We start from the raw sequence: 22,795 nt of genomic DNA on the forward strand, positions 1-22,795 counted from the left end.
ACCCCTGTGTGGGCGACCGGACCAGCCACTGCAGGCTCGGAGCACACCGCGCCACGGCCGTCTCTCTCTTTTGGATCACCTGGTAGTTTTGTGTAGTAACGGTATACATGGCAGTCATGCTCCAACGATGCAAAAGGGTGTATAATGACAAGTAGCGGCCTTCCTGCATCACCTGCGTGTCCTCGGGCCCTTCCACAGAAACAACCACTCTGAGGACTCTCCGGGGTCCTTTTAGAAATATGCCGTCCGTGTATCTGTATGTGTAGGAGGCAGTCTGTTGTTGGTTTTAGTTTTTACACACAATAATGATATACACCACACCCTGGTTTGTGTCTCTCTTTGAGGCTGTTACCTTCTGCTCTGTAAGAAACCACCAAAAACTGAGTGCCTTAACACAGCCACATTTTGTTATTTCTCATGGTTGTGGGCTTCTCAGGGCCTGCTTGTGTGTCCTCGGCCAGCTGTGGATCACCTCAATGACATTGCTGCCCGGCAGCCTCCTCGCCCCAGGCCAGCCCAAGCATGTTCTTGTGGTGGCCGCAGAGGAGGCTGAGGGAAGCAGAAGCAGACAAGCCCCTTCCCAGGTGCCACGTGCATCAGACCCGTGCTGTCCTGTGGATCGGAGCAGGTCCTGCTTTGGCTGCGCCCAGGGCCAGTACAAGGGCCGCAGGTGTGGAGTCAGGGAGGCTGACGGCCTGGGGCCATTAGCGCGGTCCAGCCATGTGGACTTGTGTTTTGACCTCTCCCCTCGGCTCGGCAGGCGCACTATGTCCCACCGCATGGGCTGCCCCACAGTCCGTGTGACAGGCCCTGGTTACTTCCGCCCTCTGCGTGCAGTAGACGGGCTGCGTGCAGCAAACATCCCTGCTGTCTCCTGTGTTCCGGAGTGCCTGCGTCTACAGGGCGAGTTGCTAAAACTGGAATTTCTGGGTCAGACGGCGCAGGCGCATAATTGTTTCACAGGTGCCGCTAAGTTGCCCTCTGTGGCCACTCACACCAGTTCATGTTCCTGCTAGCACCATCCGACGGGGCCTGTTTTCCGGCCAACACTCTTTGCGGAGCAAAGGGATGACCGGTACCAAACGATAAGTTACCTGTGACTTACAAGAAGCCAGATTACAGGGGGGTGGAGCTCCCCGAGGTCCTACGGAGACTAAGAAGCGGAAAACCTGGCTGTGGCTGTCTCTGCTGAGTAACAAAGGGGATGGCAGGACTGGCTCCTGCCTGAATGGGGTTTGTGTTTTTCCTCTTGGATGGCAGCGCCAGCAGGGACTGTTTGAATAGACCTAAATGCCTCTCTCTTGACATATAAACCGAGTTGTTGAGTTTTTTTCTCTCTTTGTATTGATATCAAGTACTCCCTGGAATAGAGTGGAAATGCTAGTTTTTTCTGCATCACACGATCAGATCTCTGTGTCAGCTGCTTATTTTGCAAGGGAAAGGACTGTGACGGAGGGGCAGTCACCTGAAGTGACAAAGGCCACAACCCATCCTTCCCTGGGGATCAGGAGGCCGAGGCCACCTGGGCTTTGAGCTGTGCCAGCCGCCAGGCTTATGGGATTGGGGCCTGTCGGCCTGGAGATGAACCCAGGGCCCAGGAGCCCCTGTGGGGGACTAAGTCCCACGCTGTCCTCGGGGGCGGTCTCCACCTGATCTCAGGCTTTATCTTGCTCCAGGTCCCTGGGGAACTGGTTTCTGCAGCCTCCCTTAACCCCCCCCAAATGTTTGTGGGATAGGTGAACACAGCCCTGCGCACCCTCTAGCCCCTCCTCCCTCCCGTCACTGGGAATCCCAGCAGTGGGGGCAGGAAAGAGATGGGGAACTGCCCGTCTGGCCCTGCAGCAGAAAGGCAAAGCTGCTTGGCTGGGCTCACATGGCTGGTTGGGAGGGAAACGGGCTCCATCTCTCGACAGTTCATGCCTGGCAGGCAGAGGAGACAGCTCAGGGAGATGGCATGGGCTCAAAGTCCAGCTCCAGGACAGACGGGCTCCGTGATCTTGGGCTCCGTGACCTTGGGCATGCCGCTGTGCCTCTCACGCCTGATTCCCTGCCCATGAGTTGGAGACCATAGTATCCCCTCCCTGGTGGTGTTCGGGTGACTAACAGCGTGGTGGAGACTGCTCAGCACGGCAGTTAGCCGGAGCTTGGGGTGGCTTGCTGTGAGTGCAGCACAGCGTTGGCAGCCTCCTACGGGAGGTCGCAGGCCTCCTACGTGCAGGGACCAGGTCTGGTGGGGCTTCCCGGCCCCACCAAATCCAACCTAACCACTCTGGGAAATAGTCCTAAATGAATGAAAATAACAGTAATGGAAACTAACCTTGATTCAGACCTGCTTTGTACTGTATGTGTTACAGGTGTTATCTCTAATCTTCTGGTAGCTGAGTGAGGAAACCAAGGCTCAGAGAGGTTAGGTAACTCTCCTCGTGCCACACAGCTAGTCAGCAAAGTTGCTGGGATTCAAGCCTAGGGCTGCCTGAGGCCAGAGCTCTTTCTCCTACATTGTACCGCTCGGCTTCTCCATTCTGGAAGGTGCATCCCGGCCCTGCCAGCCATCCTGCTGCTCTGCCCGCGGTGGTGGGACGCCCAGCTGTGCTGTGCTCCATGCCCGGTGGGTGAGCAGGCATGGAGTGAAGAGACTGTGACTGCGGTCTTTCCTGAGGCAGATTTCCCGTGGGAGCATCCTCTGTCCCCGGGGGACAGCGGAAACTCCCAAGGCCATCTGGGGCTGACCTCGTTTCTTACCCAGTTCTCAGGCATGGCTTTCCTCTGTTGCCTGATGTCCGAGGTCTTGAAAATTGTTTTTATTTAGAAATATATCCTGTCATGGTTTTGTGGTTGTTTCTGGTGGTAGGTTAAATTTGGTCTGTCATGGCTGGAAACCAAGAGTTACTTTATATTTAACTCTTTAATCCGTCTGAAATTACCTTTCTGTGTGCCCCGAGGTGTCTTTTCCCCTTGTGTCTCGCTGTCCTAGCAGGTGGCCAGGTGCACTGTGGGGCAAGAACAGCTGGTGACATGATGTCATTTTCCTTGGTTCCTGGTGGATTTTGCATGGGAGCCCGGGGGGTCCTGGGCAGGTATACCTGGGGCCGTGGAGTGTCGGGTGGGCCACCGAGCCGCCTAGGCGGTCAGGTCCGAGCCTCACAGCCCCTGCACAGTTGCTCTGGCCTGAGCCCCTTGGTGGTTTAAGACCTCTGCCCTGGGGGGTGGGAGAGTGTGTGGCAGGGCATTAGCCTTTTTGAAGGAGAGCAAAGAAAACAGTTTGTTTGAGAGATTAACTGGAACCTGGAACTTTCTTTTAAAACTTCAAAAATGACTTTGTGGCCACCATGGTGAATTTAAATTAGGCTATAAGCTCTTGGCTCGGAGCGTGCGGCTCCTTCCAGAAACGAGGAGCTGATCCTTGCCCACCGGCTGGGAACTCCCACCGCCATCCCCTCTTCCCCTCCCCGCCCTCGTGGTCCAGCTCCAACAAACCCCTTAGGAGTTCCCCCAAACCACCAGGCTGTGCCAAACCTTTGCATGTCCTGTTCCTTCCTCCTGGAATGCCTTTCCCCACACCTTCCACCTTGAGAACACACACACCTGTCATGTTCTCGGCAGAGGCCTTGCCTCCTCCTGTACCCACCCAGGACCACACGTGCCGTCATTGGAGCCCACACATGTTCGTTGGGTCTGGAGGACTAGACCCTCCATGAGGAAAGAGGCTGTGTCTCCTAATTCCTCCCGACCGAGCCTCCCCCAGGGCCCTCCCGGTTGTTCTGACAGTGCTCGGCTCCCTCCACACCTGGGCAGCCAGACTCTGGTGCGTTCCCCCAGGGTCAGGAGGTTACTTAGTTAAAAGGATGTAAATCCCACCCTGACCAGGTGGCTCAATTGGTTGGAGCATTGCCCTGTACACCAAAAGTTTGCGGGTTTGAATCCTGGTCAGGGTGCATACCTAGGTTTCGGGGTCAATCCCTAGTCAGGGTATGTATGTATGGTAAGCAACCAATCGACGTTTCCCTCTCACACCAATGTTCCTCTCTCACTTCCTCTTTCTCTGAAATCAATAAAAATACATGTCCACAGGGTGGATTTAGAAAGTAAAGGGTAAAAGGATGTAAATCCCACACACAGAATGCAATGGTCATGGATTTTGCACTCCCTTAACTACACTTTGGAGGTGCCAGTGTTGAAGCAGACTTGTTTCAGAGCCTGGGTGTGAAACCAACGAAACAAGAGAGGGGCGGAGTGGGGATCTCTCTCCACCAAGGCCCCCTGCGGGGTTGTGGGGAAACCTGTGAGCTCGTGAGCTCGAGGATGGGTGTGGGGAAGGTGTTCTCAGCCGGTGGTTCCCGGCTTGGAGCCTGTTTCGTGTGTGGGAGATCTAGTTAGGACTCCAGTTTGGCCCCTGAAACAAAGGCTAGAAGAACAGTGACTTGGACGTAAACAAGGGAGAAGTTGATGCTTCTGTTTCGTGTAACAATTGATTGGCGGCGGCGGCAGCAGCAGCCAGGGCGTGGCGGCAGCTCCCGGGTGTGGGAGGCCGAGGCTCCTCGTGTCGGTGGCTCTGCCGTCCTCAGTCGATGGCCTCTGTCTCATGGTCCAAGATGGATGCGCCATTGCCCCCCAGCACGCTGTGTTCCAGATAGTGGTGGGGTGAGGAGGCCCCAGAGGGCAAGCCCGTTCCCTCTGAGGGCACAGCATGGAAGCTGCATGTAACACTCCTGCTCTCTGACCAACGGCCATAACTTGGTAGCGTGCAGAGCCTAGCTCCTAGGGAGCCTGGGAGGTGTGGTCTGTACCTGGGCAGCCGTGTGCGCTAATAAGACTGGCAGGTTCTGCCACAGCTGGGGCCAGGCCTGACCCTGGAGGACGTGGCCCAGTGCCCAGCTAGTCTTCGACCTACCGCACCATTCACCAAGCACTGAGTCCGTGCCAGACACGGAAACAGACGCACACCAGCTCTTCTGTTGAGCCTCTCGGCACGGTCTAGAATGGGCAGACGGGTAGAGAATCACCTAGTTTGGGGTGATTGAGGTTCTTGGGGCAGCTGGGGGTGGCTTGGAAGGGGGCACGCGGGGGCAGACCAGAGCTGGAAGGACTGGTAGGTATGGAGTAAGTGATGGTGAGTGGCGCCCCCAGTGTTCCAAAGCATCCCAGATGCTCGAGGGGTGCATCGGGCTGGTGCAGGCGCAGAACTTGGCCAGGACCTGTTTTCTGCCTCGAGGCACGTGGACCTCATCCTGTGGGGCTTCGCGGAGTTGGGGGTGGGGGCTCGGTACCCAGTAAGTCCCCACCCTCTGCTCCTAGCCCAGTCTCCCATCTCTGTTTTCCTCATTGCACCCTGTTCTCCGCCACGGGGTTCTGTGGGCTTCCTATGCCTCAGCACCTTCCTTACGCTACGCCCTTCCCTCAGCCTGGTGTGCCCTTCCCTCTCCTGTTTGCCCGTCCACATTCTTCAAGGCCCCGTTGGGAGGTGCGGTCATTGCAGACACTGTGTTTTCCCCCTGGAACTCGTTAGCTCCAGTCCACATTCCTGCTGCGGTCGTGGTACTGTCCTGGTCTTATAAAAGGGGACATTGATGCACAAAGAGGGTGAATACTGTGCCCCCAACTCACAGCTAGAAAGAGGCAGCAGGTAGCAGGGGTCCTTTCTGCTTGCCCACCAGGGGATTCTGCTCAGGGCGGCCACGTTCAGGTGCGAGGTCGCAGGAGTCCGCAGTCACTCCGCCCTGGTGGTGAGCAGGGCAGGATAAGGGAGAAATGGGGACTAACAGGGCGTAATGTGGGATGAGGGGAGAGAGGAACCTCATCTTCGGCGCACAGTGGGGCTTCCCTGGACTTTCCCCCAGTGCTGAGGTTAAACCAGAGTGCCAAAGTCGCGGAGTGCCACACTGGAATTGAAATCTAGGACTCTGAACCTGTTGTATCTTATTTTTTTTGAAATTTAACTCCCCAGGAAAGAAATTCAGTGCCCACTGGTCATTTTACTAGTCAGAAGTTACCACCGGAAAGGTCCCTGTTTTCAAAGAAAACATACAGTTTTCTTTTCTAACAGCAATGCAGAATGGTTCCCCTCCATAGAAATAATTCTGATTAGAAAGATGAGGATTTTAAAATTATTCCGAGTCCTGTCATTCAGAAATCCCTGTCTTTTGCTCTGATGTAGCCATTCTCGGTGTCTTTCGAAGGACAGGGACAGGTAGAAAGGTAAGCCGCCACACCTCCATCTGCAGTGGTCTTGGTCCTGTCCCACACAACAGCTCTCGACCACCTGCAGTGCGGCACATTCGAGTCAAGCTGGGCTGTGGGTGCGCAGTCCACACCGGGTTTGGAAAACTTAACATGAGGAAAGAATGTAAACATTGCAATAATTTAGAGATATCAATTACTTGTTAAAACTGATAATATTTTGAATATATTCAGTTATATGGACTATACTATTAAAATTAATTTCAACTGTTTATTTTTAACATAGCTACTAAAATTTTTAAAATAATGCGTGGCTTGAAAATATTTCAATTGGACAGTAGCACTCTGTTTTTTAAAAAATTAGGTATTAATAAGGGTTCATGGGAAAAAAGAGAACCTTAAGGAATTGTCACGCTCCAAATAAACATTTCACCATGTGACGTCTTTTCTTAGAAGAGTCCTATCAAGTTTTAAAAATATTGGTGTCGTGTGTGTTTCTTTTAACCCATATTACAGGGTTTTGAAAGATGAGGACATGGCCCTCGGAGGCTTCTCCCAGTCTTCAATACGCTGTTGTTTTTGCATTGTGTTGGTTTGTAACAGTCAGATTCTGTCTGTAGCAGTAATGCTTGGAAGCATGTGGTGTTCTGTGTGTGTGAATGCCCTGAAACTCACCCATAGGCCTTTGCCTGCTGACCTCCACCCCTGAGCCCGAGACTTCTTTCTTAGCTGGATTGTAGTTCTTCTGGGAGAAAGCTGCTTATCGCCTTCGAGCCTGACTAGTGTCCCGCTGGGTCCAGTCCACCCAGGCTGCACTTCATGTCCCCGTGTCCTCTGCAGACATGGCTTCCTTGTCTTCTGGTGGCTGACTCTGCTGTGGGCCCTGCCTGATGTTCTCGGCAATTTGACTTTTCTTCTTGGACAATTGAAAAGTTCTTGAGTTCAGCAGCTTAACTGCCCAGTTTGGGCGTTGTTCAGCATCACCCAGGACCCTAGGTCTTAGCTCTAAAGGATTATTTTTGGCCTCCCAATGCACAGACAAAGGCGCTGCTAAGAACTGTTGAACATACTTACGGCAGCTTTGGGTTGCTGACCAGGGGACTTGGAAAGGCTCTCATTCCAGCTCTTGGCCTCTGGTGGACCTGCCCCTTGCCCCCGAATCTCAGTTAACTTTAGATGCACAAATGATAGACATACCTGTTGTTGTTGTTATTGCTGTTTCCCCCCCTAGGACCAGAATGTCCTTACTGGCCACTAACCGCAGCTGAGGTTCTTTTTCCTGCATCATGGTGGGAACTGCTAACATGGGTTTGAGGCGTCCCCCTTCAGACCTTTTAAAGCTGCTCTTACGTTCGGTACAATTACATTCTGTGCCATCACAGAAGTAGGTTGCCAACACAGTACAATTACGTTCTGTGCCATTACAGCTCAGGCTGGCGTATGAATTGTTTGGGTTTGTCCGGAGCAGCCTGGATGTGTGGATTCCAAAGAGCTGCTGCTGGAGGGAGCCTTTTACTCTGTTAACAAGCCAGCGCAGGCATCAGCAGTCATGGCTGCGAGTGCTGTGCTCTCAGGAATAAGGCTCCACGCCGCCACTCCCACACCCGCGTCTGCACGGCTTTGACTTTCAGACACAACCATACTGCCTGCATTCAGGGCATTTTGAGACAATCTCGTTTTAAGAGTCTAACTGTATAGGACATTCTACCTTTCGACATCCATGTGGAAGGTCGTGGAGCACAGAAGGCGAGGGGTTCCCCTGCATCACTCTCGGAAAAGACGCGGTCCTGGCTTTTGTATGTTTTATGAAGATCATACTAGGTAAATTGCAAGGCAACTTTGTGGTTTTTCTGCTGAACTGCAGCGCTCTCTGTGTTATTATGTATCCATCTCTACGTTCAGTAATTACGTGACAGAGGATGAGAGTGCCCGAGCCACCACTTGTTTGAGTACTTCCTTCTGGAACATTCTTTACTGATGAATGACCGCACTGTGGGATGGTGCCCACTGGACCCCATCGGAGGTTATGAGGTTCCCTTGCTGGGGGTGTGCAGCAAGGGGGTGGGTCCCGGCACAGAAACCAGCCCTCATCCCCATTTACCTTCTCACTTTGCTCTTCGTAGATGACATGGCAGAACTGCTCCTTGGGGAGTCGAAGCTGGAGCAGTACCTGAAGGAGCACCCCCTGCGGCAGGGCGCCAGCCCCCGGGGCCCCAGGCCCCAGCTGACTGAGGTCCGCAAGCACCTGACCGCCGCCCTGGACCGAGGGAACCTCAAGGTACTGTGGGTCCCTGGGGTGAGGGGAGCCTTGGGGAGTTGCTGGTCCCCCCTCACCTGAGCCGCATGGTTGCGGATGATGCCCAGGGACACCTGGGTGGTGTTCAGAGAGCATTTTACTGCCATGCTTCTCTTCCTGGACTCAGGCCAGCTCCCTGTGTGGTCCATGTATCAGCCCCCAGGCTGGCCGGACACCTCGTGGGGGCTTCCGGCTCAGGAGAGTCTCTCTGTTGAGAGTCTTCAGGGACATCTTATTTTGAAAAATGGCACTAATCTTCCCCAGGTGCTTGGAATCAGCATAGGTCATGTGTGACCCAGAGCTCGGCCTGACACCCTGTCCCACTATAGGAAAGAGGGTGACGTGGGGTGCCACTTACTGCACCATCTCCTGCCAAAAGCTGTGGTCCTTGAATGTCCCAGGCCGCTGTGGCGCAGAGTGGAGTGTGGTGTCACACCGGTGACAGCAGACTCGAGCCTTGGTTTGTGGGGGAGCTGGGACAGGAACTTCCCCTGCCTGGGTGACGACACTGGTCCCCCCACAGGAAAGCCGGCGTGCCACCGGTCCATACAGCTGCCCCATTTGTGCTCAGTGTGCGTCCCCCTCCCCAGTCTCCCCTTTCTCACTTCCTCTGGATCCCCTTCGCTCTCGCCTCCCCTTGCCCCGCCCCGCCTCCCCACCATCCTCTCCAACACTGCCTGTGTAGTCTCTGCCGCCTCCAAGAAATGCCTGGAAGTGGGGACCACGAGGCCAGGACAGCTGCTTGGCCACACTCTGCCTGCTTCCCTGTGTGCCGTCCACCCTCTCGCAGCTCTGGGTCACAGGACTCGTGCTCCTGTGAGCTGAGACATCGAGCCTTGTGTGGCTTAGGTTCTGAGGAGAAGGCCTGGGAGAGGGTGATGAATCTGTTTCCTTATATAGATGCCTGGGAGGCCTCTTCTGTCCCTGCTAGGCGAGGGGGCAGGGGCAGCCAGGAGCCTGAGGCTGGTGGGTGTGGCCTGGGGAAGCTGACCGCCAGAGGACAGTTGGAGCTGGCAGCCTCTGGGCAGGGAACCCAGGGCCAGTCACCTTAATGCAATGGAATGACTTGGGGAGGCCAGCTCGCCCCTGGAAAGAAAGCAAGCCCTGGTTTTTGCAGCAGTTGAGAAAGCCTCTCTCCTCGGGTAGTTTGGGATGCACTCCCGGCGCAGTGGCCACGACCCCCGAGGATGCCCATGGAAGCTTCCTTTTTGAGACAGGTGCTTTTAGGTTTTGTCCATAAAGCATTCCTTAGATTTTTGCCCCAGCCCAGCCCGGCCGCCTGAGGGGAGCCTCGGGTTTTTTGTTTTGTTTTGTTTCGCCACAACTTTTTTGAAATATAATTCACATGCCACATAATCTACCCATGAAAGTGTATGATTCGGTGGGTTTTAGACTATTCACTGAGTTGTGCAGCCTTCACCTGGATTTTAGAAAACTTTCTTCATCCCCCAAGGCAGCCCCCAACGGTTCCCAGGCTCCTCCCTCTCCCGCCCGCCCAGCCCGGGACCGCATTCTGCCTCTGTGGATTCCAGCGTTCTGGCCACTCCATGCACTCACCAGCCCTCTGTGCCCGGCTTTTTCACAGGGGCGAGTGTTTTTGAGGTCCACCCCTATTGCGGCTGTATTGGAGTTTCCCTCCTCACTATGGCCGAGTAATATTCCGCTGCGAGGCTCCCCGGCATTTGGCTCATGCGTCTCTAGCGGGCGGATGTTTGGGCTGTTTCCACCCCGGAGCTGCGGTGAGCAGTCTCGCTGTGAACACGCATGCGCGCCGGTTCTGCACGGGGCGCCCGGCTTGGCCGCTGGTAGCGGGGCCCCCAGGCAGCGTCCGCCGTCACACAGCGGGAAAAACGGGTCTCCTCTCCTTTTCCTTCTAGTCAGAGTTGCTGCAAGAATCCAATCTGATCCTGGCCAAGCTGAACTATGTGGAAGGAGATTACAAGGAAGCCCTCAACATTTACGCGCGGGTCGGCCTGGAGGACCTGCCGCTGGTGGCCGTCCCTCCCTACAGGCTGCGGCTGATGGCGGAGGCCTATGCTACCAAAGGTGAGAGCTGGCCGTCTGCCCCTGGGAGGGCAGTCCCCGGGGTCGTGCTGTTGGAGCCAGCAGAGCCTCCCCGGAGGCTGCGGTTTGACCCCTCGCCCTTGGCTGGTGATCAACTCCGACAGCCCCCAGCAAGGCCCCCCGGGGTGGGCCGCCCTACGCTCGCGTGGAATCATTTGAAGCCCAGCCACACAGGGTTTCTTCAGAGCCTGAGGTCTTTAGTTATCACTGGAGGAAGTGAAGAAAAAACGTTTCAGGAAAGTTTCCTGGTAATTAATATGCAACCGAAGCAGGGACTTTTCTTGGCATTTAAGATGCGGCAGAACATTTATAGGGATTCTTTTTATGTGGCCACTTGGCCACGTGGCTGACCACACGTTTATTCCTCGCCGCCACCCCTGTGCTCATGAAGGGCTAAGTGCTTGTCAGTCACCAGCGTTAAACCGTGTGCCCAGGGCTCGGGAGAGAAGGAAGGGCGACCACCACCCTAGCTGTGGTGAAGGAGTTTGTGACCTAATGGGAGAGAACGCAGCCCATGGAAAGAGAAATGACAGAGAGGCAGGACACACGTGTTATTTGACTTCTTCAAGTTGCCGCTTCCTCATCTGTGACCTGGGTATAACCACAGCCCCTTCATGGAGTCATGAAGATGACATTAAATAAGGTATGCAGGGCACGTAACTGACGCGGACGCCGGCCCACAGTGTCCACGGCGTCATGGATGAGACATGGGACAAAACACAGACTACTGAGTCCTGTGGAGGAAAAGGGACAGCTTGGCTACTCCCTCAAGGTGGGAGTGCCTTGGAGTGGCCTGGCCACTCTCTCAAGAGGAGAGGGCCGCCTGCTCTTGCCTAGACAGGCTTTTATTGGGTTCATTTTGCACAGGAGTACAGGTAAAGCTCATTAATCATTGTCAGGCAGTAAGGATCAAACGATAGATAGTGTACAAAGAACTACGAGGGTTTATTCTGAGTCAGGGTCTGTTAGCTAAAGGGCTACAAAACTTTGGGAAACAAACTCATTTCCTGCTTAGACCCTTATCGTTTAATTGAGAGCATTCTTAGTAAAGCAGGTCTCACAGGAGTTTACGTATTCTTTCTCAGGCCTGATCACCTGGGGAACCCGCCCTTACCAGCTCAGGGCTGCACCACCCTCTGTCACTGTTTCAGGCTTAAATCAGGCAGGGGAAGTGAGGCAGCCAAGAGATTAGGAGGCTTCTCGCAGACAGAAGGAGGACTCAGGCTATGTCAAAGCTGAGGGGTGAGGGTCCATCACCCTGTTTTGCTGTAGCCTCCCAAGTCCTTCTCTGGGGCCTCCACGTGATCATACCTGTCTTAGGTCATTCCCCCTTGGGGAATCTTACCCCTCATTGGCTAAGCGATCAAGCATTAGGGGGCAGTTATGGATGAAGTAAAAGGAGCAGAAGTGGCATTCCTGCCAGGGAGATAAGCTTTGTCTCCTTAGTGGCTCATTGTCCGAAGGTTGCTCACTCTGCCTTAGCCAATGGTGGGGTTACAGCTCCTGAAACCAGGCAGGGCAGTTCCCAACACTTAACACAATACCTGGCCCATACCAAATGCTTACTAAATGATATTTTAGAGTGTCAGCCCCAAACAAGGGAGCAAATGGTAAAAGCTGGGCGTGGGTCACAGCTTTTCTGAGGCGAGAGCACTGCAGGCCAGCAGGTCCAGAAGGCTTCCTGGAGGTAGAGAGACACTTCAGGCTTTGCTGAAGGCCAGGGCTGCAAGGACCTGGGTGGGCCAGGTGAGAGGCCTGTCCAAGAAGTGGACCACCTAAAACAGCTCCTTCCTTCCCGCCCCCTAATGTCCAAACCAGGCATCGTGACTGACTGCGGCTGACCCAGAGGCCGGGGGCCTAGGGTGGGGCGACCCTCCAGAACAGCAGTGAGCTGGCTGCGTGGGGAGTGCCAGCTGTCTCACTTGGCGTCCCATGCAGTGGTGAACAAAGACCCAGCTCGAGGCACACTGAAGAGCTTTGTGATGGCTGCGACGTAGTCCCCAAGTTGCCCGGGGAACCCTGAAGGCTGCCAGGTTCATCTCATTAATCTTGTTCATGTTCCCGTGGACTTCGAAAGGATGTGTCACTCTTGACAGGGCGTGCTGGCGGTATCACAGGCACAGTCCTTTCTCCAGGGGCTCTGAGAGTGCCTGGCCCGTGTCTGCCTCTGTCTGAGCCGTGCGGCGTGCTGGAGTCTGTGCCACATGGCTACCCTCTTCTCCTACTGATGCTCACTGAGCCACCTCCCGTGCCTTGGGCTTATGGGAGCTGTGCGTGCGTGTGTGTGTGTGTGTGTGTGTGTATGTGTGATTTCGGGCCAGGAATGATATTCTGCAAAGAGAGCAGAGCTTCCTCTGGCAGTTTCCAGTCACCTGATTGACGTGGGACCGGGTAGATCGTAGCCAGGAGTGGGTTTGCTAGTGAGGGCCGGGGGTGGCTCTGGGACGGCTCAGCATGGAGAGCTCGGGTCTTGGTATTGGCCCCGAGACAGCCTGTCTACAAGTGGTACTGCCAGCCTCCTCTTATGGCTGCAAAAGGAGCAGGAGGTACAGGAGACTTGGGCCCTGAGTCTGACCCTGGGTGATGTGTGGTTCTCAGTGGGTCCCTAACCATGGGGCTGAGGCACCTGGCTCTTGGGACACACTGGCTGGCTCATGGGAGACCCGACCCTGGCTAGTTTCTAACTTCTGTAAACACATGTGGAATCACACGTGTACAGGGAGAGGGCGGGGTCACTTTTGCCCAGAGGAAGTGGCCTACAGCCCCCAGGACCCCGGCTGCGAGGGCCTGGGCGGGCCAGGTGAGAGGCCACGTGCACTGATGGTTATGAGCACTCCCACCTCGGCCGGGTGCTGGCTGTGGGGCCTTGAACAAGTTCTTAACGTCTGTGTGCCTCCGTTTCCCCATCTCAGGCTCTCGTTGGGTTGTTGTAAAGATGACATGAGATGGTATATGTTGAATGCTTAGAACATAGTGAATGTGATGTAAATGTTAGCTTAAAACTTAAGTGTTTGGTGGGGGGAACACTACAAGTGACTTAAAATAGCAGAAAATTGCCCCTCCAGTTCACAGAAATGCCCACAGAAGGCCAGTTCTCTGAGGAGTTCAAGAGGCTCTTGGCTGAGCTCTGTGTCAGAATAATCTTGGTTTTCCTTGCTTCAGCAGGCCCCTGAGAATTTTTAAAGGGTGATTGCCAGCAAGGATCTGATGAGTGTCAATGTCCAAAGTACCATATTTTGCGTGTATAATGCACTCACAGGTATAATGCACACCCATGTTTTTGGCCCAAATTTTCAGGGAAAAATCTTTAATTTTAACTTTTCAATTCATTTTTTATTTATATTTAGAAAGAAAACTGATTATCGTATTCCAGGGCATTATTTTGCGTACAGATATTGTTATTGCTTTCTAGAGTTACACTTTTAACACATAAGCATAAGTAAAACAATTAAAAACATTTACATAGGTACAGAATTAGCAGTACCCATGTATAATGCGCATTCTTATCTTTTCCTTAAAAATTGGGGCAGGACAGTACGCATTATACGTGGCAAATTGTGGGTTCTTCTCAACCAGAAGTCATGAACGGCTGGCCTGCAGGCACTGGGTCAGGGGTTGTTTAGTGTGCTTGGGGTTTCCAGCGCTTCCGAATTAAACAGTGGCTAACGTTTCCAAATTGGAAACAGTTAACAATTTGGCTTTTTGTCTTCTTGGAAAGAGGGGAGAGCCATCCCTCCATTCTCCCAGGGCAGGACCAGGCTGGAGCTGAGTGCAGCTGCCCCTTGGGTGGCCATGCATCCCACCGGCCTCCCTCCCCTGGGCCACCCCTGTGGGTGGTGGCCTTGACCTGCACACGCTCGAGGGTCACCTAGACGTCTCCATGGTCTCCGGAGGCCTCACTTGCCCAGGGCTTTCAGCCAGACTGGTTCTTCCAGCCATGACTGGGAGCTCCTCCCCCTGCCAGGTGGTTAGCATAACTTCTGGGGAATCAGAAGCCACCATCGTTCAGTCACGGAGAACCTCCCGTGGGCCAGCCCCATGTTAGGGCTTTTCTATCTGGTTTGTCCTCCAATTCCCTAGGTGACAGACAGAGGAATGAGACTGGCGAGGTTACCAGGATGGATGCCAGGGCCTCCTCTGTGCCAGGAGCTGTGCCCTTTACTTGGGTATCTCAGCTGATTTTCACAAATCCCCTGTGAGGTGTTATTCTTTCCATTTTACAGATGAGGACACTGAGTACAGGGAAGGTAGGTAAGCTGCTGAGGGTGCTACAGCTGGGAAGTGGCAGAGGCAGAACCAGCCTCTGAGGCTGTCCCTGGGCCCATGCTCTCCTGCTGGGCACGGGCCGGGGCTGACTGGGTCGGAACAGGGTTCAGCTCCAGCATGTGTCCTGGTCACATGCTCTGTTGGCCGGTCCATCAGAGCTCACTGGGGCCAGGTCAGGACTCCTCAGACAGAAGGCAGTCAGGTTCCTGGAGAACATCCTAGATTTGCACTTACCCCCCTCTTCTCAGCCCCACCCCCCGGTTTCTCCACCGTGACTCCTTGCCCTTGGCCAGGTATCTTCCTGTAAGTTGTGTCTCTCAAGCTCAACAGGTCTTTCTTCTCTGAAGCCCTCTGGGATCCCCCAGTTGAGAGTGGGTCACGTTCAGGACCGTCATAGCCCAGAGTGGCAGTACTTGGGGATGAGGGGTGCCATTATCAGACACTCCTGCTAGAGAGTGAGTTCTTCCAAACTGCAGGCTGTCCCACCTTTTGGCATCTCTGCGCCACACTGGTAGAAGAAGACTTGTCTTGGGCCACACATTAAGTACATTGTGACACGTGATCACACAAAAATCTCATCATGTTTTAAGTAAGTTGACGGTTTTGTGTTGGGCTGCGTTCACAGCCATCCTGGGCCGCATGCGGCCTGTGGACCGCAGGTTGGCCACCCCTGTGAGGGAGAATGCTTCGTTTTGTCTGCTTGCCCTTGTCAGAACTTAGCACGTAAGTAGGGCTCAATTATTGAATGAAATGCATGAAACTTCCCTTGCTTGGATCTCTGCTGAGGTGCCCATTGTGTAATTCAGGTGATTCTGGGTGTCTTTGCTTTCGCCTGTCCTGGTCAGATGTGGGTGGGGTTTTTTTGTCTGTAGATGACATTCTGAACATATTTTGATGATTCAGAGTCATCTCTGCCAATCACGGGACACCTGTAAGAGCATGATGACATCTCACTGTGACCGCACCTGACGTGGGTCCCTGTCCTAAAGGTGGCATGTTTTGACCATGTCCATCCCCGGGGAGCTCCTAAGTGGATCTCAGTCCCCGCCCCCTCCAGCCCCCAACTCCTTCCTCCGTCTCTTAAACTGAAGTAGAGAAACAGAGAATGGGAATAGAAGAAATGGAGAGACTCTAGCTTCCGGTAAAACTGGGTTAACCAGATGAGTAGAGACCTTTGCTCTGGGGTACAGGAGACAGCAAATGGATCTTCAGATACTGAGTGCCACAGACATTCTTTCCCAAATGAGGAGGCTTGGCTTGGATATGTTGGACACAAGGCCACTGTCTGTTTTGGGACCTAGGTCTACTGGACATGGGGTAACTTTCCACAGCTAGGACAGTGGGAGCTGGAAGTGGTTTGCCTTCCTAGAGATGGCCTTTGTGCATGCCTTGGTGTGCGCCCTGTCGTGACAAAGAGACTGGAGTGCACTGGCTGCAGTGTGAGGGGCGTCCTGCAACGGTCCACCTGGTCGAGGCTGGCGGGGCAGCTGTGGTCTCTGAGGCTCCTGCCCCGCCCCCTGCACCTGCCGGGTGCAGTCCCCGTCTGTGCTATCGAAGCCGGGTTGCTGGGGTGTTGCAGCTCATGGAAAGAGGAAGAGAGCAAGTCCAGGATCAGCGGGAGTGACACACATAAGATCCGGTGGCCGTTCATGGGTGAGAAATTACTGCAGGGCTGCAGCCACCAGGAGCCTCTGTTCACAACTTAGTGTATTTTTCTATTCTGACCCTATGTGTGAATTTTTAACATAAAAATGTGATTATACCACACACACTGCTCTGTGGCCTGCTTTTTCCACTTCACTGCAGATCATAACACTTTCCGTGACAAAAGACACATTTGTGTATCGTTGCAGCATGTCATCGTGTGGGTGAGCGGTGACATTGAACTCAAAGCCTCTATTTTGGGGCATGTAGGTTCTTGTCAGCTTTTCACTGTCACACTTGAGTCTGTGACCCAGCCTGTCCTCTGTGCCTGTTCCTGTGCTTTCCCTTAGAGGGCTCCGCAGGGGCGGGGTTTCTGGGTGGGCGGAGCTTCTGGGTGGGCGGGGCAGGGAGGGTTTCCAGGCTGCCCTGCTCATTGGCTCTACCTGTGCGCTTTCCTGGCGTGTGGGGCCATCTGCCTCTCACTCCCGCCCACACGGAGTGGCATCCCTCCGATCTGAAAGGGAGCATTTATTCTTCAGTTTTTTGTTGAGTATGGGCCATTTGGAAGATGAAGAAAAACATAAAGCAGGAAATAAAATCAGCCTCCATGCTGCCTTTTGAGCTAGTCAACCACTTTTAAAGATATAGATAGATATAAATATCTGCATGTACCATCTGTATATGTCTATATATACCTTTATAGATTTAAATTGTATTTTAAATATTTAAATATATCTATGTATTTAAATTATATAAGTATAATATATTTCCATTATATATCTAAATACATCTATATATTTAATTTATAAATATGTAAAGATATATAATACTTTACCCGTGGTTAGAATTATTCTGTGTATATCATTTTACATTCTACTTCTTCACTGTGTGTGTCCATATGTGTGCACAATTATTCTTCTGTGTCATCAGATAATTTCGAAACCACTTGCATGATTGCACAGTGGGTGCCTTGTGGATATTTTTGAATCAGTTACCCATGGAACGAATGTGTTATTTCAGTTTCTTGTGTTACCAATATACTCCAGCCTTTTTTAAAAAGGATTTAATTTACTTACTTTTAGAGAGAGGGAGAAAGAGAGGGAGAGAAAGATCCATGTGCAAGAGAAACGCCTATCGGTTGCCTCTGGTGCACCCCCTTGGGGGACCTGGCCCACAACTCAGGCGCGTGCCCTGACCGGGAATCCAGCCTCTCTGTTCGCAGGCCAGCACTCAGTCCACTGAGCCGCACCAGCCTGGGCTCTAAAGCTTTCTTTAAAAAAAGCTTTATTGAGATATTCACACACCATAAAGTAAAACCCTGTACAGTGTACAGTTCAGCGTTTTTCAGCGTATTCAGAGCGGTGCAGCCATCACCGTAATCCACTTTAGCGCATTGTCATCGCCCCAGAGAGAAGCTGTGCCCATCGGCAGTCCCTCCCATCACCTGATGGGCGTCCCAGCCCTCGCCAACCGCCGATCTAGTTTCTGTCTCTGTGGGTCTGCCTGCTCTAGACACGCTGTGTAAATGGAGTCACAGAGTCCGTGACATTCTCTGTCTGGCTGCTGTCACTTAGCATCAAGTGTCCAGGTTTCCTACATGTTGCAGCTTGTCTCTTTCCTTTTCGTGGCAGAATAATATTCTACCGTGTGGACATGCCACGTTTTATTAGACCTGCACCAGGCAACGGGAATGGGATTGTTTCTACTTTCTGGCGATTGTCACTCATGCTGCTGGGAACATTTGTGTACCAAGTTTGGAGTTGGTGTGTGCTTTCATTTCTCTTGGTTATGTACCTGGGAGTGGAATTACCGGGTCACGTGATAACTCTGTGTTTAACTTTCTGAGGAGCTACAGGCTGTTTTCCAAAGTGGCGGCACTGTTCTGAAGGTTCCAGTTTCTCCACAACCTTGTCAGCATTTAATTGAATTTGATCTTTTGATTACAGTCATCCTAGTGTGTGTGTGTGAAGTGGTGTCTGATCGTGGTTCTTATTTTTGTTTCCTTAATGACTGATGAAGTTGAACAGTTTTTCATGTGCTTATTGGCAGTTTCTATATCTCCTTGGAGAAAAGTCTATTCAGATCTTGTGCCCACTGTTTAATTGGGTGATTTGTTCTCTGTTATTGAGTTATACTAGTTCTTATAGAATCTAGATACAAGTCCCTTTGTAGACACGTGTTTTTCAAAATATTTTCTCTTATTCTGTGAGTTGTCTTTTTACTTTCTTGATGGTGTCCTTTGAAACACAAACATTTTTTGCTTTTATTTATTCCATTTTTCAATTTTTTTATGGCTTTGGTGCTTTTGGTATTGTATCTAAGAAATTATTCCCTAATCAAGGTGACAAAGATTTATTCCTGTTTTCTTTGACTCTTACATTTAGGTCTATGTCTCCTTTAAGTTCATTTTTGTATCTAATGTGGGGGAGGGGCCCCACTTCATTCTGTTTTGCATGTGGATACTCAGTTATCCCAGCACCACTTGTGGAAAAGACTATTTTTCCACACTGAATTGTCTTGACACCTTTGTTGGAGTCAAGTGAACATGAATATGGACAGAAGAGTCACCTCTGGACCTCGGTCCTGTCCCACTGGTCTGTATGCTGCCCTATGGTAACACCCCGTCATCGCGGTCGCTGTAGCTTTGGAGGGAAGTTTGAGACTGGGAAGGGTGAGTCCTCCAGCTTTGTTCGTTTTTTTTAAAAGGTTATTTTGACTTTAATGGGGCCCTTATGTTTCCATGTAAATTTTAGTATTGAATGGTCAATTACTGCAAAAAATAAGCTTGCTGGGAGTTCAATAAGGATTATGGTAAATATGTAGATCAATTTGGAGAGTTTGGCCATCTCAACAGTATTAGGCCTCATCCATGAATGTGGGTGTCTTTATTCATTTCTTTTTTAAAAGATTTTTAAAATTTATTTATCTTTAGAGGGGAAGGGAAGGAGAGAGGAATAGAAATATCAGTGTATGGTTGCCTTCGTGCATCTCCTGCTGGGAACTGGCCTGCAACCCAGGCATGTGCCCTGACTGAGAATCGAACCGCGATCCTTTGGTTCAGAGGCCCTCGCTCAGTCCACTGAGCTACACCAGCCAGGGCTGTCTTTATTCATTTCTTTAAAAAAAAATGTTTTGTAGTTTTCAGTGTATGAGTCTTATATTCCTTTTGTTAAATTTATTCCTAAATAATTTATTCTCTTTGATGCTGTCATAGTGAAATCTTTTAATTAATTTCACTTTTAAATTGTTCATTGCTAGTATGCGACAGATTTTTTATATTGTTCTTTTATCCTATAACCTTGCTGGCCTCATTAGCTCCAATAATTTTTTGTAGATTCTTTAGGGTTTTCTGTATATAAGATCATGTCATCTGCAAATAGGATTGTTGTCCTTCTTCCTTTCATTTCTTTTCGTTGCCTTGTCGCATTGGCCAGAACCTGCAGCATGACATTGAATGGAGATGCCCAGAGCAGAGGTCTTCGTCTCAGGGCGAAAGTGCTCAGCCTTTCACTAGTGAATACGGTGTTGGCTGTGGGCTTTTCATTAAGGGACTTCATTGGGTTGAAGAGGTTCTTTTATGTGTCTAGTTTTTTGTGTGTGTTTTTGTCATGAAAGAGTGTTAGATTTTGTTAGATGCTTTTTCTACTGAGATAACCATGTCATTTTTGTCCTTTATTTTTCTACTGTGGTGTATTATATCTTTTGATTTTCATATGTTAAACCAGCCTTATATTTCTGGGATGGATCCCACTTGGCCAGGGTAGGTAATCCTTCTTATCTGTTGTTGCTGGCTTGGTGTGCTAATATTTGGTTGAGGGTTTTACTTCTCTGCTCATAGTGGAGATGGGTGTATTTGCCTTGTGATGTCTTTCTCTGGTTTGGGCACCAAGGTATTGCTGGTGTCACAGAATGAGCTGTGACAAGTTTCCTCCTCTTCTACTTGTTGGAAGAGTTTGTGCAGGATCGATGCTGATTCGTTAAACATTTGGTAGGACTCACCAATAGTCCATCTGAGCCCGGGCTTTTCTTTGTAGGAAGGTGTTTTGTTTGTTTGTTTTGTTTTTAGTTACTAATTCCATCTCTTGCCGCTCTGTTCCTTTAATAGAGTTTAATAGCCTTTACTCTCCACTTTCTTCTACAGGGCACCTTTCCACTGGAGCCCTGAGCCGTCTAGTCACGGCAAAGTGTCCTGGTCAGAGAGCATTTAGGGCGGACGGCCTTGAGGACTGGCCCTGTTTTCCTCTACAGTGATACCTTCAGCAGCAGCGCAGCCCGTGTTAGAAAGGAAGCTCAGTAGAGTCGAAGGGAAGCAGCATTTCCTACATTTGCAATTGACCGACAAAGTCAGCCTGGCGGAAGCGTCCTTTTTGTTCTGAAGGAAACTGCCAGCCACTGCCAGGTGTTAAGCAGGCGCACTTAATTAAATTTATAAGTGAGAAAGATATTTCTGCGCAGAGTGGAGAATAGAAGGAATTAAAGATGATGGGGCTGGAGACTGACTGGGGAGGTGAGCTGGCTTTGGGCCCTTCCCCTCCATTGTTGTGCATCTCAGGAGGTCTGACTGGTTCCGGCCCAAGCCACTCGCTTCTGCCTGGGTGGGGCCGGCAGGAAGCCCCGGCAGGAAATTGGAGGGCTGGAGGGGCAGGAATCCGGGCTATTTCTCCTTCTTTACCCCGGGCAGCACCTGTGACCTCAATTTGCTCTCTTCAGTTGCTCCAGCCTCGGTCAGACAAACCTCCACGGGGGTTTCAGCTTCCTTGACGAGCCTCTGCGGGCTTCTGTTTCCCCGCCCAGTGGCTCCGGCTCCTGGGCTCTCGCAACTCCGCCTCCTTCCTTTGTCCTTTCCAACCCCAGGAGTGTTAGTGGCCTCCTGCTGTTGCAGAATTCTGGGGTGCGATGCCATCCTCTGTGTCTTCTCATCTGTTTCATCCCCAATGCAGACAATTCCATACATTGCCTCCTTTATTTGAAAGAACTAGATTGATTGCTTTGTCCTAGCTGGTTGCAGTAGGCCGTGGGGAGAGTCTGTGATGGAGAGTTGGTGTGGGAAGGTGGTTGAGGGAGGAACTGAGACGACTGAGATGCTCTGTGTAGCTCACTGAACAGGCAAGGAACGATGTAGTTAAACCAGGTAAGGAGTATGGGACCTGATGCTGGGCAGGAGCTGAACATGATGATACCTCTGTGGCCACAAGAGGGCGTGATCAGGGAAACATTCTAGTTCTGGGGCTGCTGCTCTGCCTAAGGGTCTCTAGGTGATTGGTTGTTTGGCTTCAGGATTCAGGAACTGGTCGTGTGTAGATTTGGATACGACCCAGGGGTGGCTGAAGCTCACCCAGAGAACCACAGGGAGTGAGGAAGGCCAGAACCAAGGCCAGGACTCTGGGCTCATGAAGGGGAGGGGGGACAATGACACAAAGCGTTCCCCTGGGGACCACTTGGAACAAGATACACAAACATTTGAATGTTTGTGGCAGACTTCTATTCTTAAGCAAGTTGAGGTTAAAATGCGGTGAAGTCAGTAACAGGCAGTGGCTTGGATGCTAGAACCAGTTGTTCTGAGGTTTAACCTAACCATGGACAAATCCACACTGGGGTAATCCTGAGTAAACCCCCTCCACCACAAAAGGCATCTTTTCCCTTAGTGTGGAAGCTCAGGTTCCCAGGGAGCCCTCCTGCTAACCACACAAGTCTCCGCATGGCCATACACTTCTCTAGATTTCGTAGTCTATGTCCTGCTCTGTGCCACCCACGCTCTGGTCCAGGCTGCCTGCCGGCGTGCCCACACACCTCCCTGCCCTCAGCACCACCAGGCCCATTCCCCACCTCTGCCTGTCTTCTCTCATCCAGCCTGGAGTCCTCTCCTCTTCCCTGTGAGCGGCCCACCCTCAGTGACATCTCGGTAACCACTTCTCCAGCTCCGTTGTCCCCTGAATCCCTCCTTCTTCTGACCCACCTCTATTTCTAGTTGGTACCATCCAACTTCGCGCTCAGTCTTTGTTCAATTATTTCATACCTGTCCCTTGCCTCTCTCAGTCTAGACTGTATAATTGATTCATTAAACCAGCAACTAAGTGCGTGCCTGCCCTGGGCTGGGCTCCAGGGCCATGTCTCATCTCTGCTGCTTGCTCCATGTTCCTGCATTCACACCAGGGGCCGTGCCTGCCACACAGGGTGTGTGGGGGGTGGTTCTCAGACACCTTCCACCGGCATCCAGGGGCAAGCTATCGAAGATACACTGTGTCTAAGCAACACACAAGTTGCTTACGGAGAAGTGCAATGTTTCAGTGTATTCTGAAATCCTCTCATTTTTAGATGAAAATACATTTTGCTTTGGGCCTATTATGA

The 22,795-nt window shown here is 51.7% G+C and overlaps 1 protein-coding gene across 6 annotated transcripts in view; it reads left to right on the top strand.

Moving 5' to 3' along the window:
• Positions 1 to 22,795, top strand: part of TTC7B (tetratricopeptide repeat domain 7B) — a 209,687-nt gene that overhangs the window by 14,136 nt on the left and 172,756 nt on the right. For all 6 annotated transcript variants that reach the window (XM_037031805.1, XM_037031806.1, XM_037031807.1 and 3 more), the window contains exons 2-3: positions 8,301 to 8,455; positions 10,351 to 10,519. In XM_037031805.1, the coding sequence (XP_036887700.1) occupies positions 8,301 to 8,455; positions 10,351 to 10,519 (324 nt within the window). The remainder of the gene's footprint in view (positions 1 to 8,300; positions 8,456 to 10,350; positions 10,520 to 22,795) is intronic.

The sequence above is a fragment of the Sturnira hondurensis genome, unplaced genomic scaffold (genome assembly GCF_014824575.4).
Source record: "Sturnira hondurensis isolate 20B ecotype Veracruz unplaced genomic scaffold, ASM1482457v3 Scaffold0021143, whole genome shotgun sequence".
NCBI lineage: Eukaryota > Metazoa > Chordata > Mammalia > Chiroptera > Phyllostomidae > Sturnira > Sturnira hondurensis.